At 42.4% G+C, this 25041-nt stretch overlaps 1 protein-coding gene across 2 annotated transcripts in view; it reads right to left on the reverse strand.

The window, feature by feature from the left end:
- The window catches only part of sbf2 (SET binding factor 2), a 743327-nt gene that overhangs the window by 290661 nt on the left and 427625 nt on the right, over window positions 1-25041 (reverse strand). For both annotated transcript variants that reach the window (XM_068046388.1, XM_068046387.1), the window contains exons 13-15: window positions 13909-14007; window positions 7473-7677; window positions 3591-3700 (exon numbers count right to left, since the gene is read on the reverse strand). In XM_068046388.1, coding sequence (XP_067902489.1) covers window positions 3591-3700; window positions 7473-7677; window positions 13909-14007 — 414 coding nt within the window. The remainder of the gene's footprint in view (window positions 1-3590; window positions 3701-7472; window positions 7678-13908; window positions 14008-25041) is intronic.

A 25041-nucleotide genomic window follows, 5' to 3' on the forward strand; every position in this document is an offset into this window, starting at 1 on the left:
CCTGCACCCGTACCAATGCCCTTATCAAAATGCTGTTTGGCGCAGCCAGCATCAGAAGTTAGTGCACGCACCTCAAATGCATTTTGGAACAGAAACAGCGCTTATAATACAGTCGCTAGGCAACCAAAGTTTGCGGCCACAGAGTCCAAATCAGGAAGTGTCTTTCTATCTGTCTCTGCCTCTCTCTGTCTGTAGGTGTAACTACACCCCAAGGACTGCAGCTGTTCAAGAAGGCAGCTCACCACCACCTTCTCAAGGACAATCAGGGATGGGCAATAAATGCTGGCCTAGCCAGCAAAGTCCACATCCCACGAGCGAAGAAAAAAAAATTCAATATAAACCCATATACAGAAAGAAAAATAAACAGGGAAAGAAAGATGGGATTGAGACAGAGAGAGATAAATGAGTCAAAGGGGAAAAAAAATAATTTTGTACCATAACAGAATTAAAGAAGCTATCCCAAGTTAAATTTTAGGAAAAGATGCTTAATTTTTGTTATGAGAGCTTTACTACTTTCCATGGACTCCTCCTCCAGTTTTTTTAACATGCCTCAAACACCCAAAAATTATGTTCACGTAAAGTTGGGCTTGAAATGCTCATGGAAGATGTTAGATTTCCGCTCCTGTCACATCTCTCATAAATGTCTCAAAGCACTTCATATATAATTAATTATTTTCAAAATGTGATGACTTGTTACAGTATATAGCAAATATAACAAATCATTTTGCACAAAGAAGTATTCTACAAACAGGAACAACATGAAACAGCAGTTAATCTGTTTTTTGGTGGCACAAGTTGAGGAAAGGCCGTAGAAGAGCACTCCGCTCTTAAAATAGTGCGACAGAACATTTACCATCCATCCATCTGGACCACTTGAAGGCTGACAGACAGGACCTCAGTTTAAGGGTAGTAGGGATAAATCAGGTAATTACAGGCCAGTGAGTCTAACATCAGTGGTAGGGAAACTATTGGAAAAAATCTGAGGGACAGGATTAATTTCCACTTGGAGAGACAGGGATTAATCAAGGATAGTCAGCACAGCTTTGTCAGGGGGAGATCATGTCTAACAAACTTGATTGAATTTTACGAGGCGGTGACTAGATGTGTAGATGAGGGTAAAGCAGTTGATGTAGTCTACGTGCCCTTCAGTAAGGCTTTTGATAAGGTCCCGCATGGGAGATTGGTTAAGAAGGTAAGAGCCCATGGGATCCAGGGCAATTTGACAAATTGGATCCAAAATTGGCTTCGTGGCAGGAGGCAGAGGGTGATGGTCGAGGGTTGTTTTTGCGATTGGAAGCCTGCGACCAGTGGTGTACTGCAGGTATCAGTGCTGGGACTCTTGCTGTGTGCAGTGTACATTAATGATTTAGAGGTGAATATAGGAGGTATGATCAGTAAGTTTGCAGATGGCACGAAAATTGGTGGTGTCGTAAATAGTGAGAAGGAAAGCCTTAGATTACAGGACGATATAGGTGGGCCGGTAAGAGGGGCAGAGCAGTGGCAAATGGAATTTAATCCTTGGAAGTGTGAGATGATGCATTTTGGGAGGACTAGCAAGGCAAGGGAGTATACATTGGGTGGTCGGACACTAGGAAGTACAGAGGATCAGAGGGACCTTGGTATACTTGTCCATAGATCACTGAAGGCAGCAGCACAGGTGGATAAGGTGGTTAGGAAGGCATACGGGATACTTATATTCTATGTCTTGGCTAATAAAGCCAAGAGCAGGGAGGTTATGATGGAGCTGGATAAAATGCTAGTTTGGCCACAGCTGGAGTACTGTGTACAGTTCTGGTCGCCACACTATAGGAAGGATGTGATTGCACTGGACAGGGTGCAGAGGAGATTCACCAGGATGTTGCCTGAGAGAGACTGGATAGACTAGGGTTGTTTTCCTTAGAGCAGAGAAAGCTGAGGGAAGACCTGATAGAGGTATACAAAATTATGAGGGGCATAGATAGGGTAGATAGGAAGAAACATTTTCCCTTAGCAGAGGTGTCAATAACTAGGGGGCATAGATTTAAGTTAAGGGGCAGGAGGTTTAGAGGGGATTTGAGGAAAAAGATTTTCACCCAGAGGGTGGCTGGAATCCGGAACACACTGCTTGAAGGGGTGGCAGAGGCAGGAATCCTCACAACATTTATGAAGTATTTAGATGAGCACTTGAAATGCCATAGCATATAAGGCTACTGGCCAAGTGCTGGAAAATGGGATTAGAATAGATAGGCTTGATGGCCGCAGCAGACACGGCGAGCCAAAAGTTTCTGTGCTGTATTACTCTATGACTCAAATGGCCCATCCACAGGCTAGCATCTCCAATAACACAGAACTCCCTCAGTATTCCATTGGACTATGTCTATTTTATGTGCTCGAATTTAGAGTGGAACTTAAAATCACAATCTTCTGACTGGGTTGATGGAATGTTTCAAGACTGTCATTGATAGGTTTTTAATTAGCTAAAGGGTATCAAGGGATATGGAGCGAACGCGGGTAAATGGAGTCATGGTCAGTTATGATTCAGCTGAATGGCGGAACAGGCTCAAGGAGCTGAATGGCCTACCTTTGCTACCAAGATTCAGAGGAAAGAATGCTACCAGCTCAGCTCAGTTAACAATTTAGTGTTAACAGCAATGCACAACCAACACAGCCATTGGTAGGCATGATGCTGGTAGATGGAAGCATTTGGGTACAAAGGGCATGAACTTTGATGGGCTAAATCTCTTTTTCTCATCCTTGACTTTTATTGTGCTCCCTGCTGGGTAGTGATCCTTTTTTGACAACCACCTAAATAAGCAACACAGAATTCTCAGCCTAGATTATATGCTCAAGTTACTGGAGGGGGCTGGAAGTCATGTTCTCTTCACGGCTGGATGTTGTTTACTCAAAATATAACAAGAAGGAAAGCAAATGCCTTTGGATTAAAGCTGAAACAACTCTTCATACTTCCAAAATAATTATTTGTTGGGATCTTAAGGAATGAGATATTTTTGGCTTGACAACAAAAGAAAGTGGCCCTTTCTGTGAAAAAAAAGTGCATATTAATACAAAATAGTGCTTGGTGCAAGACACTGGAAGCTACAATAGAGATTAGTTCAGGGAAAACTCTTTCTGCAATTGGTTCATTCATTCAGTCTGGACCTGGTGTAAAATTGAACTTGATACACGATACTTCAGCCTACATGCTGAAAAGATGGAAATGTTTTCTTCCATAAGTAGGATCAACTCAAACAAGACCAATACAAATGTTAATGTGGGAAGAAATAAGGAGGCCACATATGGATACAGGATGAAAGCTATGTTAAGGGAGAGCTGCTCCAAGTGATTAACTCTGTTTCATCATTTCTACATTTACTATGCAAAAATGAAATAATGCACAATGTTTCTATTTGTACTTTATTGAAATGGGCTATAACATATTCCAATAAAACCAAGATTAAGTAGTAGGACATTCAACCTGGCAAATACAAAGGCTGGATAATAAGAATGAGCTTCAACAGAGTTACAGGATTATTGTTGAAAGTTTAGAAACCATAGTTAAAGTGTTATGTACCAATATTACCATTCATTAATTCCAATTGTAACAAACTTACCTTCTCAGTCTCCAGTACTTTATTTTCAAATATGTAAGAGATGCAGTTTCGAACCACCTCCAGTCTGCGTGCACTGTTAAAAATGGATCCCATTCTATCCATTATTGACACTATAAATTTAAAACAGTGAAATAAAGTTTAGATATTGGTTTACCTGATTTACATTAATTTAGGCAGTTAAACCAATACTTTCATATTGATGATGTGATATGAAGGTGGCAATATAACTTCCGAGTCAGATTCCAATCTGACTTCTGAGCGCACTAATTTCCAGGAAAGGTCTCGAGGTGGAGGATAACTTCTGGCCACCATGACCAGAATTTTTAAAAATGTTCAGTCAATTACATGTCCAAGGCACTTTACAAACTTAGTATTGAGCCTTTTTAATGCTACATATAAGAAAATTGAACCTACCAACCCCTCTTTCTTTGCTATCTATGTATGTTTCTAAGCATGCACGTGCAGAACTCTCATGAGTGTGAGTCACAGTTCACAGTAGAATATCGATCTTGCAAACTGCTCCACACCCTGCAGCTTGTCGTCTCATGTCGAAAGGTGAAGTGAAATGGACCTTTTATTTTAAAGTTAAATGAAAATGACCAAGAGTTCTCTTAAGTGCACTGATTGTTTTTCTCAACCATAATTTACAAATTATTGGTGATAAATATCAATATTCTCATTTTATTATGTTGGTTTGAAGTATGCACCAGGGCATTCCACCTGCACTGTTCACGTGAAAATTGTTAGTTACTCACATTATAAACATTTTATCAAAACAATGTGTAAGCATTTGTAGCTCATTTTTAATTGAATATATATTATCAAATCCTGAAGTACATTAGTTGCTGCTGAAGTAATTACACGCAGATGCAGAGAAATCTTAAATGAATTGTTAGCCAAAATTTTACCCCATCCCCCGGAAGCAGGCAGGAGGGGATAAAATTGAGCGGGAGGTGGAGGGGTGTCATTCCCAACACCTACCCACCCTGCTGTAATTTTACTGGCAGGCGAGGTGACCAACAGCCCACCCACAACCCCCCTAGGCCAATTAAGGGTCTTAACTGGCCAGGGTGGGGGGGCCCTTTGTCACCCCCCTTGGTATATTACCAGCAGCAGACGGCCACTTCGCCACCTGGGGAGACCAGCCAGTTAAACCTGGTGACCTCCTTGAGAGCTTGGGGTGAGGGGCAGGGTGGAGCCTCCTGTTTGGGCACCCTGTGCCACACTAAGGGCACCCCACCCCACCCAAGGCACAAGCTGCCCCTGCTGCAACACCACCCCCTACCCTCTTGAGCGATCCCCACCCTCCTTGCTGGGACCCAGCCGATTGTGTGGGACCTCATTAGGGACAATTGTCTTGATTCCAAGGCCTCTTCCATCTTGCGTGGTTGGGTGCAGTCCCAGAGGTGGCCACTGCTCCTGGTGGAGCTGCTGAGACTGAGGAGCTGCCAGGACTTCCTGCCTCAGAGGCACATAAACCCAACCTCTTCCAATTAGGGACCTGGGCCAAGCAAAATCACTTCATGGTCTCCAGACCCGGCGGAGGCGGGCTCACCTGACCTTTTTGCCAGTGGGCGAGCCCTCCGCCTCAAGGTAAAATTCCGACCGTTGTTTATTTCATGTTTTCTAATTCCAAGAAATCTTTTAGAAGGAAATAAAACTTAATAAGTAACATCTCTTCCATAATAAAAATAAATAAGTTGGGGTACAAAACTATGTTCACAGACCAGAACTCCAAGTTAAAATGGCATCAACAGATTCTCGAATATTAGTGAGATCACACAAGATGTGCTGTGTCCATATGTTATCTTGAATTTACAGAAAGATATAGAGGTGGTTGAAAAAATTCAAAGCTTAAAAAGGTTTTATATCCGAGTAGAGGTTAAAATAGCTAAACCTATTCTCACTGCAAAAACAATTATGTGTACATGATTCAAGTTTTTTTCAAATAACAAAAGGCAAAAATAACTAAGTGGATGCAGAGAGATATGTTATACAAAATCAGGATAGACATAAAAGACGACATAACTGTAAAGATACAAGATAAATTTAACTTAAAGGAATAACTTCTTCACACTTGAAGTTGTTGCCTCAAAGTACAAACTGCCTAAATATGTACAAATATGTCTTAATCTCAGTGGAAGCTTAACAAAGAAATTGGGTACATAACAGATTGAGTAAAGATTAGACTGATATTAATTTGGGTGAGAAAAAAATGGTTAGATGAAATCCTGAAATAAAAGCTGGACAACAAGATAGCCTGAATGGCTTAAGCAGTCTGATTTTATGTTCTTAATACTCATCAAATCTAAAAATGCACCCTATGTGCAACTAAATAAAGTCAGTTCAAATTTCCTTTCAAGTCCAAACACAACGTAACTGGTCCCCAGATAAAAGACGTCACCAACGTTCTCAGAAATGACACGTTTCCAAACCATGTGTTCTCACATTTTTACTACTGGATCATTAATTGCAGAGACTTTATACTGATTTGTTAAATGTGAAGTTCCATGTCGGTAAAGTTTCCTTGCCTAGCCTATCATAGGTTAGTGATATTTTAAGCAAAATTTGAATGTCTAGCTAAAAAAAAATATGCACAGGAGCATGAAAGGCACACATCCCAAAATATTCATTTATGGACTAGTTAACATTTAAGAAATGGGATAGCTTAAATGGAGATGTTAGAACTTTAGAATAGTGGACCAGAAGGCATAGCTGGTTAGAACATTGTCCAAAGAGAACACAGAATGAACTGAATCACTCTAATGTGCCTTAGACTAGGAAAATTGGATTTGAATCCTAGCTTCCATTAACATATGAATCTAGGTCTTCTCTGGATGACCACCTGTCATTCTCAGTTAAGTTATATGATACAGTGCAGACGAAGATCAAGTTCACAGCAAAAGGAAGGAGGAAACCTCCACCCACCACCAAAATAAGAAGCTGCTCTGCATCACCTGGTGCCAAAGCAACAGTGGATCTGACATTAGCCAGACTGTCAGACATAAGGAAGGGCATTTTCTTAGTTTGTGAAATGCAATGTGGGAATAAACAAACTACAAAAAAAATCCATACAAAATGAAAACAAACAATGTGACTCTTGAATTTCTAGGACCTGGGCTTGAATACAATCTCGACACATGAAATAGAAAATGCCAGTGTTAGTTTTGGCAGTAACATCCAAAAATACAGAAGTTCACAAGGAACAAAAACTGACCACAATATGGGGCTCACTGAATAATGTCAGAGATTGATAATTGCAATGCAGAAATTAGAAATATAACAATAGTCCGAAGGGGTGGTTTCAGACATTGTTGAGAGCCCAGGGAAAGCTCTGAACTGCATTTAGCCTGTGCTTTACCTGACCTGGGAGTGCTTGGTAAGAACAATGAATGCAGACAGAGATCTGTTTAATTCTCCAACACTGTAACCATACCGACTGCAATGTTTTCTTTGGAGGGGTCGGGGGCGGTGCGCAGTTAGGAAGAGGAGGTAGTGGAAGAGAAAAAAAGGAATTATATACCTTTAAATAAATATTAATGGCTTATACTTAGAAATGTATGATTTTACTACTTTTCTGTTTTAAAAATTACAGGTACCAAAAGCATAGGGAGCACTCTTACACAGCCCACAGAAACAGTACCAGTTACTATTCATAAAAGACACAATAACTGCCTTAAATCATCTATAAACATATGTATTAAACAAAGAACAGAAGCAAAGTAAATAGTATAAAGGAAAACACAGACCACATCCTACAGAATTCTTTTACATCTTGACAATTTGGTTTCCAAAGTGCTCATGCACACAATCAGTTTTATCATGAGTAAATATGCTACCACAAGTTCAAGGCTGTGCTTAAGACAAAATATTGATACGCACCAACTGGTGGGCCAGCAGGCACAATACACTTTTTCTCAACCCGAACTGCAGGAGGTGAATTCAGGTGTTTGGAGAGACCTTCTTGGAGAAGAGCCTGCACTTTATCTTCATTTATCTTGGGGAATGGAAGTACATGCACTCTCATATGTGAGCCTTCAGTTGGTTTAGGCACTTTCTGAAAAGCCATATGTGGATTTGGATTTTCCTATAAAATATTTCAAATGGAAAAACAGATAAATAAGTTTCAATTATTATGAAATGCATCTATGGTTCAGTATACAGGAGATCACCAAGTGAAATTAAGTAGCGGAATATATCCTCTTGTAGTAATGCAGGCCCCCACCAGGAAGAGTGAAGAACATTTATTTTTTTAAATAGATAACTTTTGGGCCAACACAGAGGGTTTCACGAAGCTGTTTGGAAGGTTTCTACATGCAGTGAGTAGTTTGCTAATTTTCATCAAGGCATTACTGTCTTCATCAAGCAGCTCTTTGGAATGCTGCCACCGTTGGCAGTCATTTGATGAAAGACAGTCAGCATAGATTTGTGAAGGTTTTGAAGAAGTTGCTAGCATGATGGCTAGGAGAGTGCCTCTGGATGCTGTGTTTATGGACATCTAGAAGTTATTTAATAAAGAGATTAACAAAAATGAAAGCATACAGAATTGGAGGTAACCTTGTAACATGGATCAGTAATTGGTTGGGAGTTGGCCAATGGTATTCCTCAGCAATCTGTTCTTGGGCCACAGCTTTTCATCACATATATTAATTACCTGGATGGAGGACGAGAGTGTTGTACATTCAAGTTTTCAGGAGATATAGTGGCTGCTCAGTCATTGAGTATAATCAAGACAGAGGTTGATAGAAATTCTTGGGTACAAAGGAAATTAAGGGATATGGGAACAGCACAAGAAAATGGAGTTGAGGTAGAAGATCAACCATGATCTTGTTGAATGGCGGAGCAGGCTTGAAGGGCCAAATGGCCTACTCCTGCTTCTATTTCCTATGTTCACTGCATGACTGTACTGACCATAAGAGTTATTTCAACCTTTTTTGCTACATCTGCAATTTCTGAAGACAGCATAAGCAGGATTGCCAGTATCCGGTACTAGGGCAGGTCTATGAAAATTTTAATTTCAAAAGTGATATTAACAGGACACCAAGAATAAATCAACTGGAACTGAGTCAGCTAAGTAAGCCTCAGTAGGCTAATACTGAAGAGCAATTATTCGTAACACAAAAATGCCACTATGTGAAAGCATTGTTTCACAAATGTTTCAAAAAGCTAAAATCTTCCCAAAGGATATTAAGGGATTATTTTTTGAACTATAACCTGCAATTTTTCATGACTTGCAGCAAGGTTAAAACTAGAAATAGCAAAATAAAAACTTTCCTTGAAAACGATTGTTACCAATTGTTCAGAAGACCTTCTATGGATTGGGAGTAGATTATGTGACAAAGAGGGCACTGAGCTACAAATTTCTTTAGGACACCAACTTAAAACAGTTTCCTCTGTCCCCGAGGGGAAGGCAGCAATACTGTATTTTATGTCAAGGTTGAATAGCCAAACATTAAAAAGTAGCTCAGATTTTAAGTCATTCAACCTTAAAACTTAACTTCTTTTGAATACAATTACTGCCTCACTTATATTGTTTTCCACTGAGAAAAATAAATTTGAACACACAATGTACCTGAAAAACAAAGGTTCCAATTCACACAGTCTACCATTTAAATAATTGACCAAGAACTCAAAGTGTTTTGATACAAAAGGAATGTATTGTCTTCCTTAAAAAGATGTCGAGACTGCCCACTAAAATGACTGTCGTTTTGTTTACTGGGTCACCAAACAGCAATTTTAAATTCCAGCCTTGGTGTTCGATTGAGCTTTTTTCTAATTCAGGTCTAGGCTGTGCAAATTCTCATTATGGTTAACTGGTGCACTGTTTGACCTTGAAAAAAAAGCACTTCCTCTTGGCAGGGTGAGCCTGATGGCAGACAGAGAGAAGTTTATGATTCAGACAGTTCCAGTACCCCTGCTGTAGGAGGCAACAATGGGATCTACTAAAGATGAATCAAGTAAATATGCATGCATTGATAGGACAGAGAACGAAAAAAAATATACATTTAAAGTAGTAATGAAACAAACATGAAACTTAGTCTGTACTAACAGATCTAAATGTTTGTTTCCATCAGGAGGAAAGGTATTTGTACTACAATTATTTGTACTGCACAAAAATTCAAGTAATGTCAAACAACCACTTACACTTTAGACAAGCCTACAGAGCTTCAAGCTAATCCAGCTTCAGATGAGGAAGAAAAATTGCAACCTCGTGAATTTACTTGGCACTAATTTCAGTGATTGTTATAAATAAATCAAAAGAAACAAACTGTTTTTAATGTAGTGAAATGTCCCAAGGCGCTTCACAGGAGTGCTTAGGGATGGAATTCCTGAGCTTAGGGCCTAGGCAGCTGAAGGCAAGGGTGCCAATGCTGGAGTGATTAAAATCGAGAATGCACAAGAGACCAGAATTGGAAGAGAGTAGAGATCTCAAAGGTTTGTAGGATTAGAGGAGGCTAAAGAGGTAGAGTGGTGAGGCCATCAAGGGATTTGAAAACAAGGAGGTGAATTTTTAAATTGAGGCTTTACCAGACTAGAAGCCAATGTAAGTCAGCAAGCACAGGGGTGATGCATGAATGGGACTTGGTGCAAGTTAGGAGGATTCAGGCAACACACTTTTGGATTAGCTCACGTTGACGTAGGGTGGAAGATGAGAGACCGGCCAGAAAAGCATTGGAATAGTCAAATTTAGGGGATACCAAAGGCTTGGATGAGTGTTTCAGTAGACGATCTGAGGCTGGTGCAGATTTGGGCGATGTTATGGAGGTGAAAGTAGGAGGGCCTGGTAATACAGCAGACATATGGTCGGACACCACACTTCAGGAAGGATGTGAGGGTCCTTGAAAGGGTGCAGAGGAGATTTATCAGAATGGTTCCAGGGATGAAGGATTTTAGTTACAAGGTTATGTTGGAAAAGCTGGGTTTGTTCTCCTTAGAACAAAGGAGATTGAGGGGATATTTAATAGAGATGTACAAGATTATGACAGGCATAGGTAAGTTAGACAAGGAAAAACTGTTCCTATTAACAAATGGCACAAGGACAAGGGGACACAGATTGAAAGTTTTGGACAAAAGATGCAGGGGGAATATGAGGAAGCTCTTTTTTTATGCAGCAGGTAGCAATGACCTGGAACACTCTACCCGCATAGGTGGTGGAAGCAGAGACAATCAATGACTTCAAGAGGAAGTTGGAAGGACATCTGAGAGAAAAAGACTTGCAATGCTACAGGGATCGAGCCGGGGAGTGGGGCTGACAGCAGAGCTCCATAGAGAGCCGGCACAGACTAGATTAGCTGAATGGTCACCTTCTGTGCTGTAAAAGACTCTACGACTCTGGCTTATCTCAGTGTCAAATACAACACCAAGGTTGGGAACAGTCTGGTTCAGCTTACAAATGGAGTTTGTAACAAGGACTGAAGATGTGTTAAATATGTGTGACAACTGTCAATGTATTCTTTCAAAAGAATTGCTTGAAATTTATAGCAACCAACCAAATGTATAGCTCTTACAAAAATTGCAACTGATTAAACATTCTAAATAATTAGATTTTGCATATGGAAACATCTTTCATAAAATTATCTTATATAAAATAAAATAACTGATTTTTTTCCACTAATAATATAGAAGGACAGAACACTGTATTGCTGGTATAACTCTCCTCTCTTGACATTGGAGCAGAAATCTGCAACAGTCATATTTACAATCATCAGTTTTTTTTGCTGCTAGTTCTCCAGTGAGTTATATCTACACCTCACTACACAATGCTTTGCGGTAGGAAATAAGAACCAATATTCCTTTTATAGAGTACAACAAACCATTCTGGATTTATTCTTTAAACTCTGCAAACAGGAAGAAGGGATTATGGAGGGAATTTGTCTGATGGAGTGATATTGAAGTGGTTATATTAATTCCTTCATCCCTTTTCTCAATATTTAATAATCACGACTCATTTTATAAATTCCTTTCCTGAATCTGGACTTCCTCATTGAACCTACTATTAGGGAAATGGAGCTACAGCAGTTACATTCATCCCGCAAGAGCAAGATCTATGGATCTGAATCTATCAAGCTTTACAGATAGTAACAGATTTTGGAATTCTATATACATTTAAGTTGCCCTGATCTTACTTCAAGGCAGCAAACATCTTCCATCGACTATTTCAAATAGGTTGGACAGCAGTCTTTGTGGATTTGATATCTGATTGCACTATAACTAATGTAAGAATTGAGTTCTTAGTCTGCCTTGATTAATAACCATGGCTCTGTTGCTTCTTGGATGATACAGTGTAGCCATAATGTACTCCCAATCAGTGGCTCAGCCTCCAAAGAGATAAGACACGAGGGCAGGGAAGACACATTGTCGTCTTCTTGTCTAGGGAATTGGGATGGCATCATGAATAGGGCCCCCTAGCTATGGTTCACAGAACACTGGTTGTTGTGCCCTTAATTCTGAACATCTGGTTGTGGCCACTTATGCTTATGAAATCAATTAAACAGTCTTTCGTTGCTAGCTGTTATGTTACCAGACATGTTTTTCTTGTAATGTTTATACTGCACCTTTAAAGAGCTGACCACCCTGCAGCAACTACCATGGTGTTTTTCAGTCACTTATCTCCTTTGCTAGACTGTAACCACTGACCTTGTACAGGCAGGCCTATGCTGTGAATCACAGCACAGAATTGTATCCGTAAATTTTGGACATTTAAAAAATATTCCACTGCTACCTATTCTGCAGATGTTTTGAAGCCTTGCTCCAATGAGGTAACATACTGTAAAGATTATATCCAAAAATGCTTATAAATTATAGATCTCACCAGTTAGTCATCCAGATAGGATTACACAAACTATATATGGCCAGGGTCCCACATTCTACTCTTGGTAAACTTGAAGTCATTAAAACTCTGCTGCCCAAGTCTTTACTCGCAACAAGTCCCGTTCACCTATCACCTATGTGCTCACTGGCCTACAATGGCTCCCGGTCAAGCAACATCTTGATTTTAAAATTTTCATCCTTGTTTTCAAATCCCTCCATGGCCTCACCTCTCCCTATCTCTGTAATTTCGTACATCTCAACAACCCTCCAAGATATCTGCGCTCCTCGAATTCTGACCTCTTGTGTATCCCTGATTTTAATCGCTCCACTATTGGTGGCTGCGCCTTCAGTTGCCTAGGCCCAAATCTCTGGAATACTTACCCTACACCTCTCGAACTTGCTTTCCTCCTTTAAAAATTTACCTTTTTGTCCAAGCTTCTGGTCATCTGACCGAATATCTCCTTTTGCGGCTAAGTGTCACACTTAGTTTTACAATGCCCCTGTAAAGCGCCTTGGGACTTTTTATTACATTAAAGACACTATATAAATAAAAAAACATATGTTGCTGTATTTGAATGTGTAAATTAGCTGCCAACACCGACAGGGAGTTGGTGGAAGGCAGAATGAGACCTGGTTTACCTCTATTTTCAAAGTGAGCCTTTATAAATTGAAGTTTGCAGCCAATCTGCATCAGTAGATATTTGGGCCTCTTGCCTCCCCAGACATGTTAATTTTTTTTTAGATCCAGCAAAAAGGCTGAATTTATGTTGCTGCTCCAGTTGGGACAACTCAATTTCCAGGTCTTATTTAGCCTGATGTCATTTTTGGCCAAGGCTTGAGAAATGAACTGGCATCTTAGGTCATTCTTTTTTTTTTTGATGAACTTGAACATTGGCCTCCAATGGTAAAAGAACAGCATTTCAAAATACTTTTCTAGTGTCCTTACCCCCAATTTCTCCTCAAATACTGTTCTTTCAGATATACACTGCAGGTTCCAGGACTAAGTTTAAGTCAGTACCATACTGCAATCTACTGCCGGTACTAAGATCTAATCTGTGCAGAACAACAAGTGTTTGTCTTGCAATCATTCTAAATATACATAATTTCATATTAAAGAGGTCCAATGACACACAGTAACTGCACACTGAAAAGTCTTTCATACTGTGCTGGCAAAGTCAAGAATAAATGTTAAGATCAAAACTGGTTTATCTTATTCAGTTTTTTTTCAAATGACAAGTAGAACAAGAGGATAGGTTTAATGTTAACTGTGTAGTGAACCTATGAGAGTTCATGTTTTTTCCTATTGCAAGTGTCATTAATATTTCTAACTAGCTTGTATTCTCAGATGTAATAAAATGAAGCCATGATAATGCTTTAGGATTTGGTACATTTATCATGGTCAACCATCATAATGGTTAGCACTGTTACTTACATTCTCACAATGCATGGTTAAGTATATTATTGTAAAAAAAAACTAAAAATAAATTTAGTTTGCAAAGAAACTTACATTCTTGTACAGCTGTTCTGCAAGCTCTCGTATGTGTTTTAACATTTTTGGTGGAATTCCCTCCTCAATTTTGATTCTTTCCACATCAAAAGCAACCAACTACAAAAAAGTAAAACCTGTTAAAACAACAATTTATATCCCACAATCAGGCAACACTGCAATCGATCAAAAATAAATACCACTGTGTATATTTTAGAACTGAAATGTTTCTCAACAATTTCTAACAGACTTCAGATGTTTCAAACAGGCTTTAACCATTAACTTATGAATTAACAAAATACCAATTTATTTATTGAGAAAGTGCACATTGTTCATCAAATGGGAGTCCAAGGCCAAAGTGCAGGACACAGCCAATGTTGAAGAGTAGGAAAGAAATTTCTGATTCTGTTAGGTCCATTCTGCTATTGAACGCTGGTAACCAGAACCTGATTTCCAGTATAAGTGGATGCTGAAAAGGCTTTCCTCAAGGCAGCGGAGGGGCAGTCTATCAGCTCCCTGCAAAAGCCTTCAACTTCAGGATCAAGCTACCAAGGAGCCCATGACAATGGTCAGTCCTGACCTGGGTCCATTCCCAGACTCAGGGGTGCTGACTGAACGATCAATTCTGTTTGAAGAGGCTGAAAGTATTTTGAAGCAGCAGTCTAAATTTCAGACCCCAGACACCTCAGGTGCCATGTAGATGTATCAGCAGAGTGCAGAGAAAAAGTTGTATGCACAGTGGGGGGAAAAAAAAGTTATATTTTTGTAAACAGTTGCAATAAATCACTGAAATTATTTGATTGTGAGGAACAGGTAATATGTTGATGTTGAAACAATATTATGGGTAGCTACAAGGAGCAAATTTTACTTAGACCAGAGAGAAGGTAGTGACAGAAGGGAGATCTTTGATGGGCTGAGACTGGCAAAAAATATTCTTCTATGCATCTGTGAAGGAGTCTTGAATAGGTTTGGTTCTCATCTACGTAGCTGCACTAGTCACTGCAGATGTCTCCAGTTTTTTTTTTTACAGGCCGGATCTTCATTATCAGCAATGTCATCATAAATCCCTCTTGGTTCCTCTGGACATCTACGATTAGTCATTTCCCGATTACAAAGCTATGAAGTGCACAACATGCCACCACAAGCAGAGAGATGGAGCTGGATGAATACTGCAAGGAGCGCCAGAGGCTTTGTTTGAGCATACCAATCAGTTGCTCAAATTTTAGCCTTTTCTTTATGTGTGCTCAATTGTAGCACCCGTCAGCAGCACCGGTGGTACTATGAAGTGGAATCATGAGCCATGGGAGTAGTGGGTATCCCTCTTCACTGAGCAGCAATCCGGCACCTGTCGCTACTGTTGAAATAGAGTTAAGACATGTCCAGGGAACAACAGACAAGTCAGCTTAAAATGGGTAGTGGGAAAAACTGAATTTCTACTAAAGGAATAAATTGAAAAACATCTAGAAACCAAACATATAATAATGAAGACAGCACTGATTACAAAAGAGAAAGTCTTGCTTGACCAACGTCATTGAATTCTTTGAAGAGGTAAGAGACAGAGTAGACAAGGATAACGTAATAGATGTAATACATCTAGATTTCCAAAAGGCCTTTGATAAGGTACCACATAATCGACAACTGAATAAGATCACAGCATCTGGAGTCAGAGGACAAGCAGCAAAATGGGTATCCAGCTGTCTGTAAGACAGAAAGCAGAGAGTAGGGAGGGGTAAAGGTTAGCTATTCAGGACTGGATCTTGTTCTCCTGACAACAGGTTTCGTGGTGGGGGCGGGGGCAAAGAATTGGAGAGGCAGCGGTCGCGACGGAACCCAAAGCCAAGATTGCAGCTTCTGATCTTCCCGAGGGCGGCAAAGCTCCGTGGCAATACCTCCGCCACTCTGTAACCGGAACCTACATCAAATATAAGTACCTCTTTACATCCATTTGAATGTAATTCACAGCGATCTTACCATCCGTTCCCAATGTTGAGCTCAATGTGCGACACTCACATGCCTTCACTTTCCCGTCCATGAGAAGCTGGTGCCACCAAGACGGGGAAGGGGTCAGCTCTGTGTTGTGTGCATAGATAAGGTGGGGGGGGGGGGGGGGGGGAGAGAGGAAGGGAGCAATTCTGCATTACTTGAAAAATGGGGGTGAAGGGGGCAATGCTGCATCTGGATACACTGCTTGTAGGGCTGGCAGCCTTTTAAAGATGGCGCCAGCACCTGCTCCTGCGTCGGGTGACACCATTCACAGCGTCACCAATGCCGCCCCTGCCACTTGATTTTTTTTGGGGGGTGGGGGCGCCATCATTATGGTAAGTGGTCACCCACCACGTAACAGTGGTGGCGCAGCCGCCTGGGTCACGTGCGACAAAGCCACCATATTCCGCGCCCACCACCGCTCCCAGTGGCATGACTACAAAATCCAGCCCTCAGAGTGGCACAAGCCACAAGGTGGGACGTGGGTCCAAAAGGATCAGTGCTGGGACAACTGTTGTTCACAATTTTCATTAATGAATTAGTCTCTGAAATCAAAAACACAATTTCTAAATTTGCGGATGACACCAAATTGGGAGGAAGTCTGCATTAAACCTGCAGCAAAATGTCACTAATGACAAGTGCGACGATGAAAAATTATGGACTAAAACTGAAGAGTTTATAAAAATTGACTTTGCTTTTTTACGGAAATGGACAATGCTGCAAAAGATGGTCGCATGTGTATTCAAACATTGCTATACTGTCAGTTTAGAACAAAGGATGCCAAACCTGGTTGAGAGGTGTCAATTACTCCCATCCTGAACCGAATGGATTCTTGTGAAACAAAGGTGGTGTGAAGTAGCCACGTCCTGGGCCACTGTCGGCCACTACAAGGAAGAAAATCCCTGTCTCCCAGCAGGGATGAGATGCAACAAACTTCTGGCTTAAAAGGGCAGAGAGAGCGCGAGAGAGCGAAAGACACACTCCCAGAAAGCATCACCAAATAGCTTGTCCAGCTAAGGGCTGGGAGAAAAATCCAGCAAGCCAGAAGGAAGGCAGGTGCCCAGCTGTTTCAACTTCTGCAGCAATGAATTTGGAAGTGATCCTCAGTCTTCAAACTGAACTTTCAACCAGAGAGAGATCTACAAACACTTATAGAGTCACAGAGTTGTACAGCATAGAAACAGGCCCTTCGGCCCACCGCGTCCATGCCGACTATAATGCCTATCTATTCTAATCCCACCTGCCTGCATTAATTCCATATCCCTCTATGCCTTGCTCATTCTAGTACCTGTCCAGATGCCTCTTAAATGTTGCTACTGTTCCTGCCTCCACCACCTCCTCTGGCAGCTCATTCCAGATACCCACTATTCTTTGTGTGAAAAATTTACCCCTTTGATCCCCTTTAAACCTCCTCCCTCTCACCTTAAATCTATGCCCTCTAGTTTTAGTCACCCCTACCATGGGAAAGAGACTCTGACTATCTACCCTATCTATGCCTCTCATAATTTTATATACCTCTATCATGTCCCCTCTCAGCCTCCTTCGCTCCAGGGAAAACAGACCTAGCCTATCCAAACTCTCTTTATAACTCATGCCCTCCAAACAAGGCACCATCCTTGTGAATCTTTTCTGCACCCTCTCTAGCTTAATCACATCTTTCCTGTAGTGCGGCGACCAGAACTGCACACAATACTCCGAATGCGGCCTAACCAACATTATGTACAATTGTAACATGACGTCCTAACTCTTGTACTCAATGCTTCGGCCGATGAAGGCAAGCATGCCATACGCCTTCTTCACCACCCTGTCTACCTGTGTTGCCACTTCAGGCCTGCAATCAACGAGAACGTGACTTCCTAGAGAATTCAACATGTTTACCGTGAACCCAGCAACCCTACCTCACCTGAAAACCACTTACCCCTTTTCCTATCTCTCTGTCCCTTCATGTGTGTGGGTGCACGCGCATATGCATGCAAGCGAATGTGGTTGCAACAATTTCAGGATAATTAATATAATCACAAATAATTGACCTTCTGTTTTAAACTTACAAGAAAACCTGTTGCTATCTGTTTACTTGACAAATAAAACACAAAGGGGTTAAACCCTAATCGCAAAAAACACTTGCGCGATCAGGTGGCAGTTGGACAGCGGGAACCAACAACAGCCCTCACCACGTGGCCGTAACAATAGGTATATGATTGGCACATAAATATTAACACAGTTAAGTGTGAGGTATTACATTTTGGCAAGAAAAATAAGGAGGTCTCATAGTACTTGAAAAGGAGCAAAGGAGAGTACAAAACACCAATCACGAGAAGTTGCATAGCAGGTCAATAAGGCCGTAACAAAAGCAAATCAAGAATGAGGGTTGATTTCTAACGAGATAGAATTTATAATTAGAGAAGTTATGCTAAACTTGTATTGAACCATATTTGGGAGTACTGCGGACGGCTCTGGTTGCTGTATCATAAAAGGATATAGAGGCCCTGGAGAGGGTGCAAAAAAGATTTACAAGGATGATACCAGAACTGCAAGAGTACACCTATCAGAAAAGGTTATACAGGCTGAGTCTCTTTTCTCTTTAAAAGAGGAGAAGGCTGAGGGGTGACCTCATTGAGGTTTCTTAAATTATGAAAGGTTTTGATAGAGTAGAGAGTGTTTCCATTTATGGGGAGCAGCAAAGCTAGAGGCCATCAATATTAGTCACTAGGAAATCAAATTAGAAACTTCTTTACCAGAGAGGGGTGAGAAAATAGAACTGGTCACCACAGGGAGTAGTTGAGGTGAATAGTACAGATGCATATAAGGGCATGTGAGGGAGAAGGAAATCGAGGGTTATGCTGATAGGGTTAGATGAGCAAGCATGGGAGGAGGCTCAAGTGGAGCATAAAAACCAGCATGGACTGGTAGGGCCGAATGGGCCTGTTTTGGTGCCGTATATTCTATGTAATTCTATGTGAGAAACTAGACTGACAAAGTAAAACATCATAACAGCTCTGAGAAAATCACATAGAAGCTATTTTCCACAAAGAACATTTATGGAGTGGGAGCCTTTGCAGTACATATAAGGGGTTTAACATTGGCAGAACACAACGACACAAGAGTGCCATAATTAGCACCCACATTCCTAAGAAATCTGGCAGTTCTGAGAAATATTGTGGTCCTAGGTCATCTGTTTGATACTATTGTAAAATTGTAGAAAATGAGCTGACCCAGCACAAGAAAATATTGATGAGTTGCCTTACAGAGGAATATTCAGAAAACTGGTTAATTTGGCAACAGTACCCTGTAGTTCCCTGGAATGAATTTATGGCATACAAGAGCTCTGGTCACATCTGTTCTCTGCCATGGTGTGTTGTGGACCTTGGTGTGTGTTGTGGATTGGTTGCAGACCTAATTGAAGCAATGGCAGAGTTCCTTTAAAACTTCATGAGTACAGCGTAGCCTTCTGAGACAGAGATGTTATGAAAGGTCGCCAAAAGTATGTCTGGATTAATACATCCTGTAGGATGGATAGTGCCAGGAGGGCCTGGCTTTCCTCTCATCCTCCCCAATTAATATGGCTGCTCCTCCTCTGCTAGAGAAATGATGTAAAGTGGGATTTCCATTAGGAAGCCTGTTTTGGAGCTTGCAGATACCAGCTCCATAATTGTTTTTAAATATAATACTCTCCATGGACATTGCAGAATGTAAATGAATGCTTCCCAGGTGAATTAATTTTTTCCAAAACTTGCAGTCAAACTCATAATAAGACCAAAGGTTTCCACATGCAATCTCACTTCAGCAGTTTTCCTTTAAAAAAGTACTTTGATTTTGCTAAGCAGCTCCTGACAAACTGCGCCCTTTAAAGGTGACAGAACTTCAGAAGGGGAAATGGAAAGGTAGAAGTTCTGGAATTTAGGAAAGGAGATGTCATTTTAATGCTTTGTTGCATGAAACTGAACTGAATGTGTGTTGGGTTGCTTCTGTGGCAGACACCCAAAACAAAAATTGGACATGGCCCAAATTCTTGACTTGGACCCTTCCTAACCTCGGAATTTTGGGGCCTATATGTCTTGAACAACTAGTTAAGACAAAAAAAATCAAGATTCAAGAAAGTGCTGCTAATTTTATTTTGCCTGCTAACCATTCAGTAGAATAGTGCAAGAATGCAATAATATATCTGGACACTGCTTGAGCTCAGCTGGCCCCAATTCCTCTTTTTCTGCGTACTCAAATATATAGTAAAGCTGAAACTTTCATTTATATAGCCTAGAAGATCCTCAGGATGTCCCAAAGCACTTCACAACCAAAGAATTACTTTTCAAGTATAGTCACTGTTGTTATGTAGATAGAAGCAACAGCCAATTTGTGCACAGAAGGTCCCACAAACAGCATGGAGATGCATGGCTAGTTAATCTTTATTTTAGTAGCATCAGTTGAAGGATAAATGTTAGGCAATATACATGGTGGTTGGGGTGGGGGCAAACTCACTGCTCTTCTTCCGATAGTGCAATGGGAATTTTTCCATCCCACCTAAGAGACAGATGGAACATCAGTTTAATATCTCAGGAGAAAGACAGCATTTGCTCAATACAGAACTCAAGTGTCAGCCGAGATTATCTTTTAGATTTTGGAATACAGATTGAATCTGCAAGCTTCTGACACAGAAGCTGGCACCACCACTGGAAGAAGGTGACAAAGAGCATACTTCAATTGCTTTGAAGTGACAAAAAGCAGACTGTAGAAGTCAAACAACATTATAATTTCGAAATCATACGGGATTTAAAAAAGATATTTGAAAGATTTAGCATTGCTGTCATGGGAAGGTGAGAGGTCTGGCTATTCAAACTGTCTGTTCTTCTGTAGTTTTCAGTAGAAAACAGACTGGCTATCTATATTCATCAGGAACACAGGAAACAGGCTCTCCAGTTAAATACATCATCAATTTTCAAGAGCTTTATTTTAAGAATTCATACCCTTTATATTCTGGCCATTCTATTCAACCTTTAAAAACAAATCTGAACACTATATGCATATATTATGCATTTATGCTGATAATGAAGTTATAGGCCTCCTAATTTTCTTTTTATAAAATATAACTTAACTGTGGAGGTCAATATGAATATTCAGATGAATAATCAACAAGGTATACTATCAAAATGATATGGATTAGCACCACTGATCTGTGACTGAAATTCCTTACATCACAAGCTACAAACTATGCAATGGGTTTGTTAAGCAGAATTAAACAGAAGCAATAGCAAGGCTTGAAATCTATTTAAATATAATAAACATCAGACGACTTCAGTAACTCTTGTAATTTGGAACATGTGTCTATGAGGAAAATGAAATTAAATATTCATGAGCATTCCTCTCGCCTCTGTTCATCAAATGTTTGGCAAGGCAGTGATTCATTGAATATCTTGGACTACTGGCCTTGGTTATTTAGTTCAGTGATACAGCACTGAAACAGGCCCTTCGGCCCACTGAGTCTGTGCCGACCATCAACCACCCATTTATACTCACCCTACACTAATCCCATATTCCTATCACATCCCCACCTGTCCCTATATTTCCCTACCACCTACCTATACTAGGGGCAATTTATAATGGCCAATTTACCTACCAACCTGCAAGTCTTTTGGCTTGTGGGAGGAAACCGGAGCACCCGGAGAAAACCCACACAGACACAGGGAGAACTTGCAAACTCCACACAGACAGTACCCAGAATTGAACCCGGGTCGCTGGAGCTGTGTGACTGCGGTGCTAACCACTGCGCCACTGTGCCACTTATATCTTTTGCAGGCCAAATTGTGATACAAGACTAAAGGATATCATGCAAAACTGACCCCACTGTAAGAGGCTCCTTGCAGTCAAAGATCTGTCAAAAATTAATGAGGTTTACTGGCATCAAGAAAGCTTCTCAGATACCAGTCTTCAGTCACTCAACTTCTTTCAGGCCAAAGCAGAGTTGAGTCAGGTAAACAGGACCCTGCTGCTGCAACAATTATGGTTAATGTCTCTGGCGATTTCTTCCAATAGCTAAATTCATAAACACATCTGAAGCATCTAGCCAATCACACTAAACTTGATAGGGTATTGCTTATAAAAAAGGACACATAAGCAGAGACATCAACAACTTGTGAAGTGGCAACTACATGCAAAACAGGCTTTTTTTATACCTATATATGTTCGTGTACAATATGTTCTGTTGATGGATGTTAAATACCTAGTAATTAAAAGTAATAGGGGGTGAACAGGTGTTGGTGTTGATTATAATTGTACTCTGATGTATATATAAAGAGCCAGCCAGCACTGGCTGGAGTGTGTTCATTTATTTATTTAGAGATACAGCACTGAAACAGGCCCTTTGGCCCACCGAGTCTGTGCCGACCATCAACCACCCATTTATACTAATCCTACGCTAATCCCATATTCCTACCACATCCCCATCTGTCCCTATATTCCCCTACCACCTACCTATACTAGGGACAATTTATAATGGCCAATTTACCTATCAACCTGCAAGTCTTTGGCTGTGGGAGGAAACCGGAGCACCCGGCGGAAACCCACGCAGACACAGGGAGAACTTGCAAACTCCACACAGGCAGTACCCAGAACTGAACCCGGGTCGCTGGAGCTGTGAGGCTGCAGTGCTAACCACTGCGCCGCCCCTAGGAGTTGAGAAGTAAGTTCTGTGGCAAGCAATAAGCAGTCTTCACCAAAGCATCCTAGTCTCAGTGTCTCCTTTACAAACAGGCTTAGAGGTAACTCTGTCATTATTTAGCGAAACTGAAAGATATTCTTTTCAGCCAGCAACTAAAGAAATCATAGTACTGGTTAAAGATGGGAAAAATCAAAGTGTATATCAAAAGATAAAATATGGAGGCACTTTTGATATCAAAAAGACAGATCTCGAATCTGATCCTGTTACCAATGATTTTTTTTCTAACTCACTAAAGGGAAAATAAAAGCTGAAGAATGGAGTTACCAATTGTGTTTCTCAAAAAGGTACTTAAGTATTTCTGAATTGTTTTCAATTTTGGACATAAGCTATGCAAAAGAAATATGTTTTATGTATAAAATTTAAATTGTGAAGAACCTCTATCACTAATTAAGCATTCATCCTTTTTGCCAACTTAGAAAGATCCTCAGCCAACATCAAAAATGTAATGCAGTTTATTAGTCCTTTGTTCTGACTGGTCGGTGGGTTGAATTAGTGGGCAGAGCCAAATACATGCGCCGTGATTGCTGCCCCCCAGTCCCTGCCACTCCCCAGCCTCGGTTATTGGTGCCCCAGTCCCGCTGCTTCCCAGCCTTGGTTACTGAGCTCCGGCTTTCGCCATTCCTTGCACCAGTTACTGGCCTCCGAATCTCACCACTCCCTGGCTCAGGTTACTGGGCAGCAGCTCACACTGCTCCTCAACCTTGGTTACTAGCCCTCACCACTCTTGCTGCACCCCAGCCTCTCGCCTGACTTGCTTACAGGGCTTCAGCCCCTGGATCTCTCTACTCCACAGCCTCAGTTACTGGGCTCTTAATGAAAACGTGGGGGGCTGAGGGGAAGGAGGTGGCAAATACCATGGGAGGCAGGGAGGGGATGGGTCCGCTTGCAGGGGAAGGGAAGAGAAAACTGCATGGGGAGAGGAATGTCATGGGGGCTGGTGGCATGGAAGAGGGGAGGCAAGGGAGGGAGGAAAGGGCGAGGGACGGAAGGAGGGAGGAAAGGGCGAGGGACGGAAGGAGGGAGGAAAGGGCGAGGGACGGAAGGAGGGAGGAAAGGGCGAGGGACGGAAGGAGGGAGGAAAGGGCGAGGGAAGGAAGGAGGGAGGAAAGGGCATGTTAGGGAGGGAGGGAGGAAAGGGCATGTTAGGGAGGGAGGGAAGAAAAGGGCGAGGGAGGGAGGGAAGAAAAGGGCGAGGGAGGGAGGAAAGGGCGAGGGAGGGAGGAAAGGGCGAGGGAGGGAGGAAAGGGCGAGGGAGGGAGGAAAGGGCGAGGGAGGGAGGAAAGGGCGAGGGAGGGAGGAAAGGGCGAGGGAGGGAGGAAAGGGCGAGGGAGGGAGGAAAGGGCGAGGGAGGGAGGAAAGGGCGAGGGAGGGAGGAAAGGGCGAGGGAGGGAGGAAAGGGCGAGGGAGGGAGGAAAGGGCGAGGGAGGGAGGAAAGGGCGAGGGAGGGAGGAAAGGGCGAGGGAGGGAGGAAAGGGCGAGGGAGGGAGGAAAGGGCGAGGGAGGGAGGAAAGGGCGAGGGAGGGAGGAAAGGGCGAGGGAGGGAGGAAAGGGCGAGGGAGGGAGGAAAGGGCGAGGGAGGGAGGAAAGGGCGAGGGAGGGAGGAAAGGGCGAGGGAGGGAGGAAAGGGCGAGGGAGGGAGGAAAGGGCGAGGGAGGGAGGAAAGGGCGAGGGAGGGAGGAAAGGGCGAGGGAGGGAGGAAAGGGCGAGGGAGGGAGGAAAGGGCGAGGGAGGGAGGAAAGGGCGAGGGAGGGAGGAAAGGGCGAGGGAGGGAGGAAAGGGCGAGGGAGGGAGGAAAGGGCGAGGGAGGGAGGAAAGGGCGAGGGAGGGAGGAAAGGGCGAGGGAGGGAGGAAAGGGCGAGGGAGGGAGGAAAGGGCGAGGGAGGGAGGAAAGGGCGAGGGAGGGAGGAAAGGGCGAGGGAGGGAGGAAAGGGCGAGGGAGGGAGGAAAGGGCGAGGGAGGGAGGAAAGGGCGAGGGAGGGAGGAAAGGGCGAGGGAGGGAGGAAAGGGCGAGGGAGGGAGGAAAGGGCGAGGGAGGGAGGAAAGGGCGAGGGAGGGAGGAAAGGGCGAGGGAGGGAGGAAAGGGCGAGGGAGGGAGGGAGGGGGGGAAGGGCAAAGGAAGGAGAGAGTGAGGAAGGAAACGTCAAGGGAGGGAGGGGGGAAACAGCAAGGGAGGGAGGGAGAACGCCGGGGGATGGTGGGGGGGGGGGTCTAGCATAGGAGCGAGGAATGGGGACAGCATGGGAGGGAGAGGGGTAACAATCATTCGAGGGAGAGTATGACATCATACAAGGGAAAGAGTGGGGGAATGGCCGGAGAGGTGGGATGGCATTGGTGGGGTGGAATGGATGGGGATGGACAGCCTGCGAGGTTTGGAATGGGAGATGGCGATGGGATGGCATGGGAAGGATGGAATGGGGGATTGGGATGCCAAAGGAAGAAGGGGTGGGATGGGACTTGGGATG

This window comes from Heterodontus francisci, chromosome 14 (assembly GCF_036365525.1).
Source record: "Heterodontus francisci isolate sHetFra1 chromosome 14, sHetFra1.hap1, whole genome shotgun sequence".
NCBI lineage: Eukaryota > Metazoa > Chordata > Chondrichthyes > Heterodontiformes > Heterodontidae > Heterodontus > Heterodontus francisci.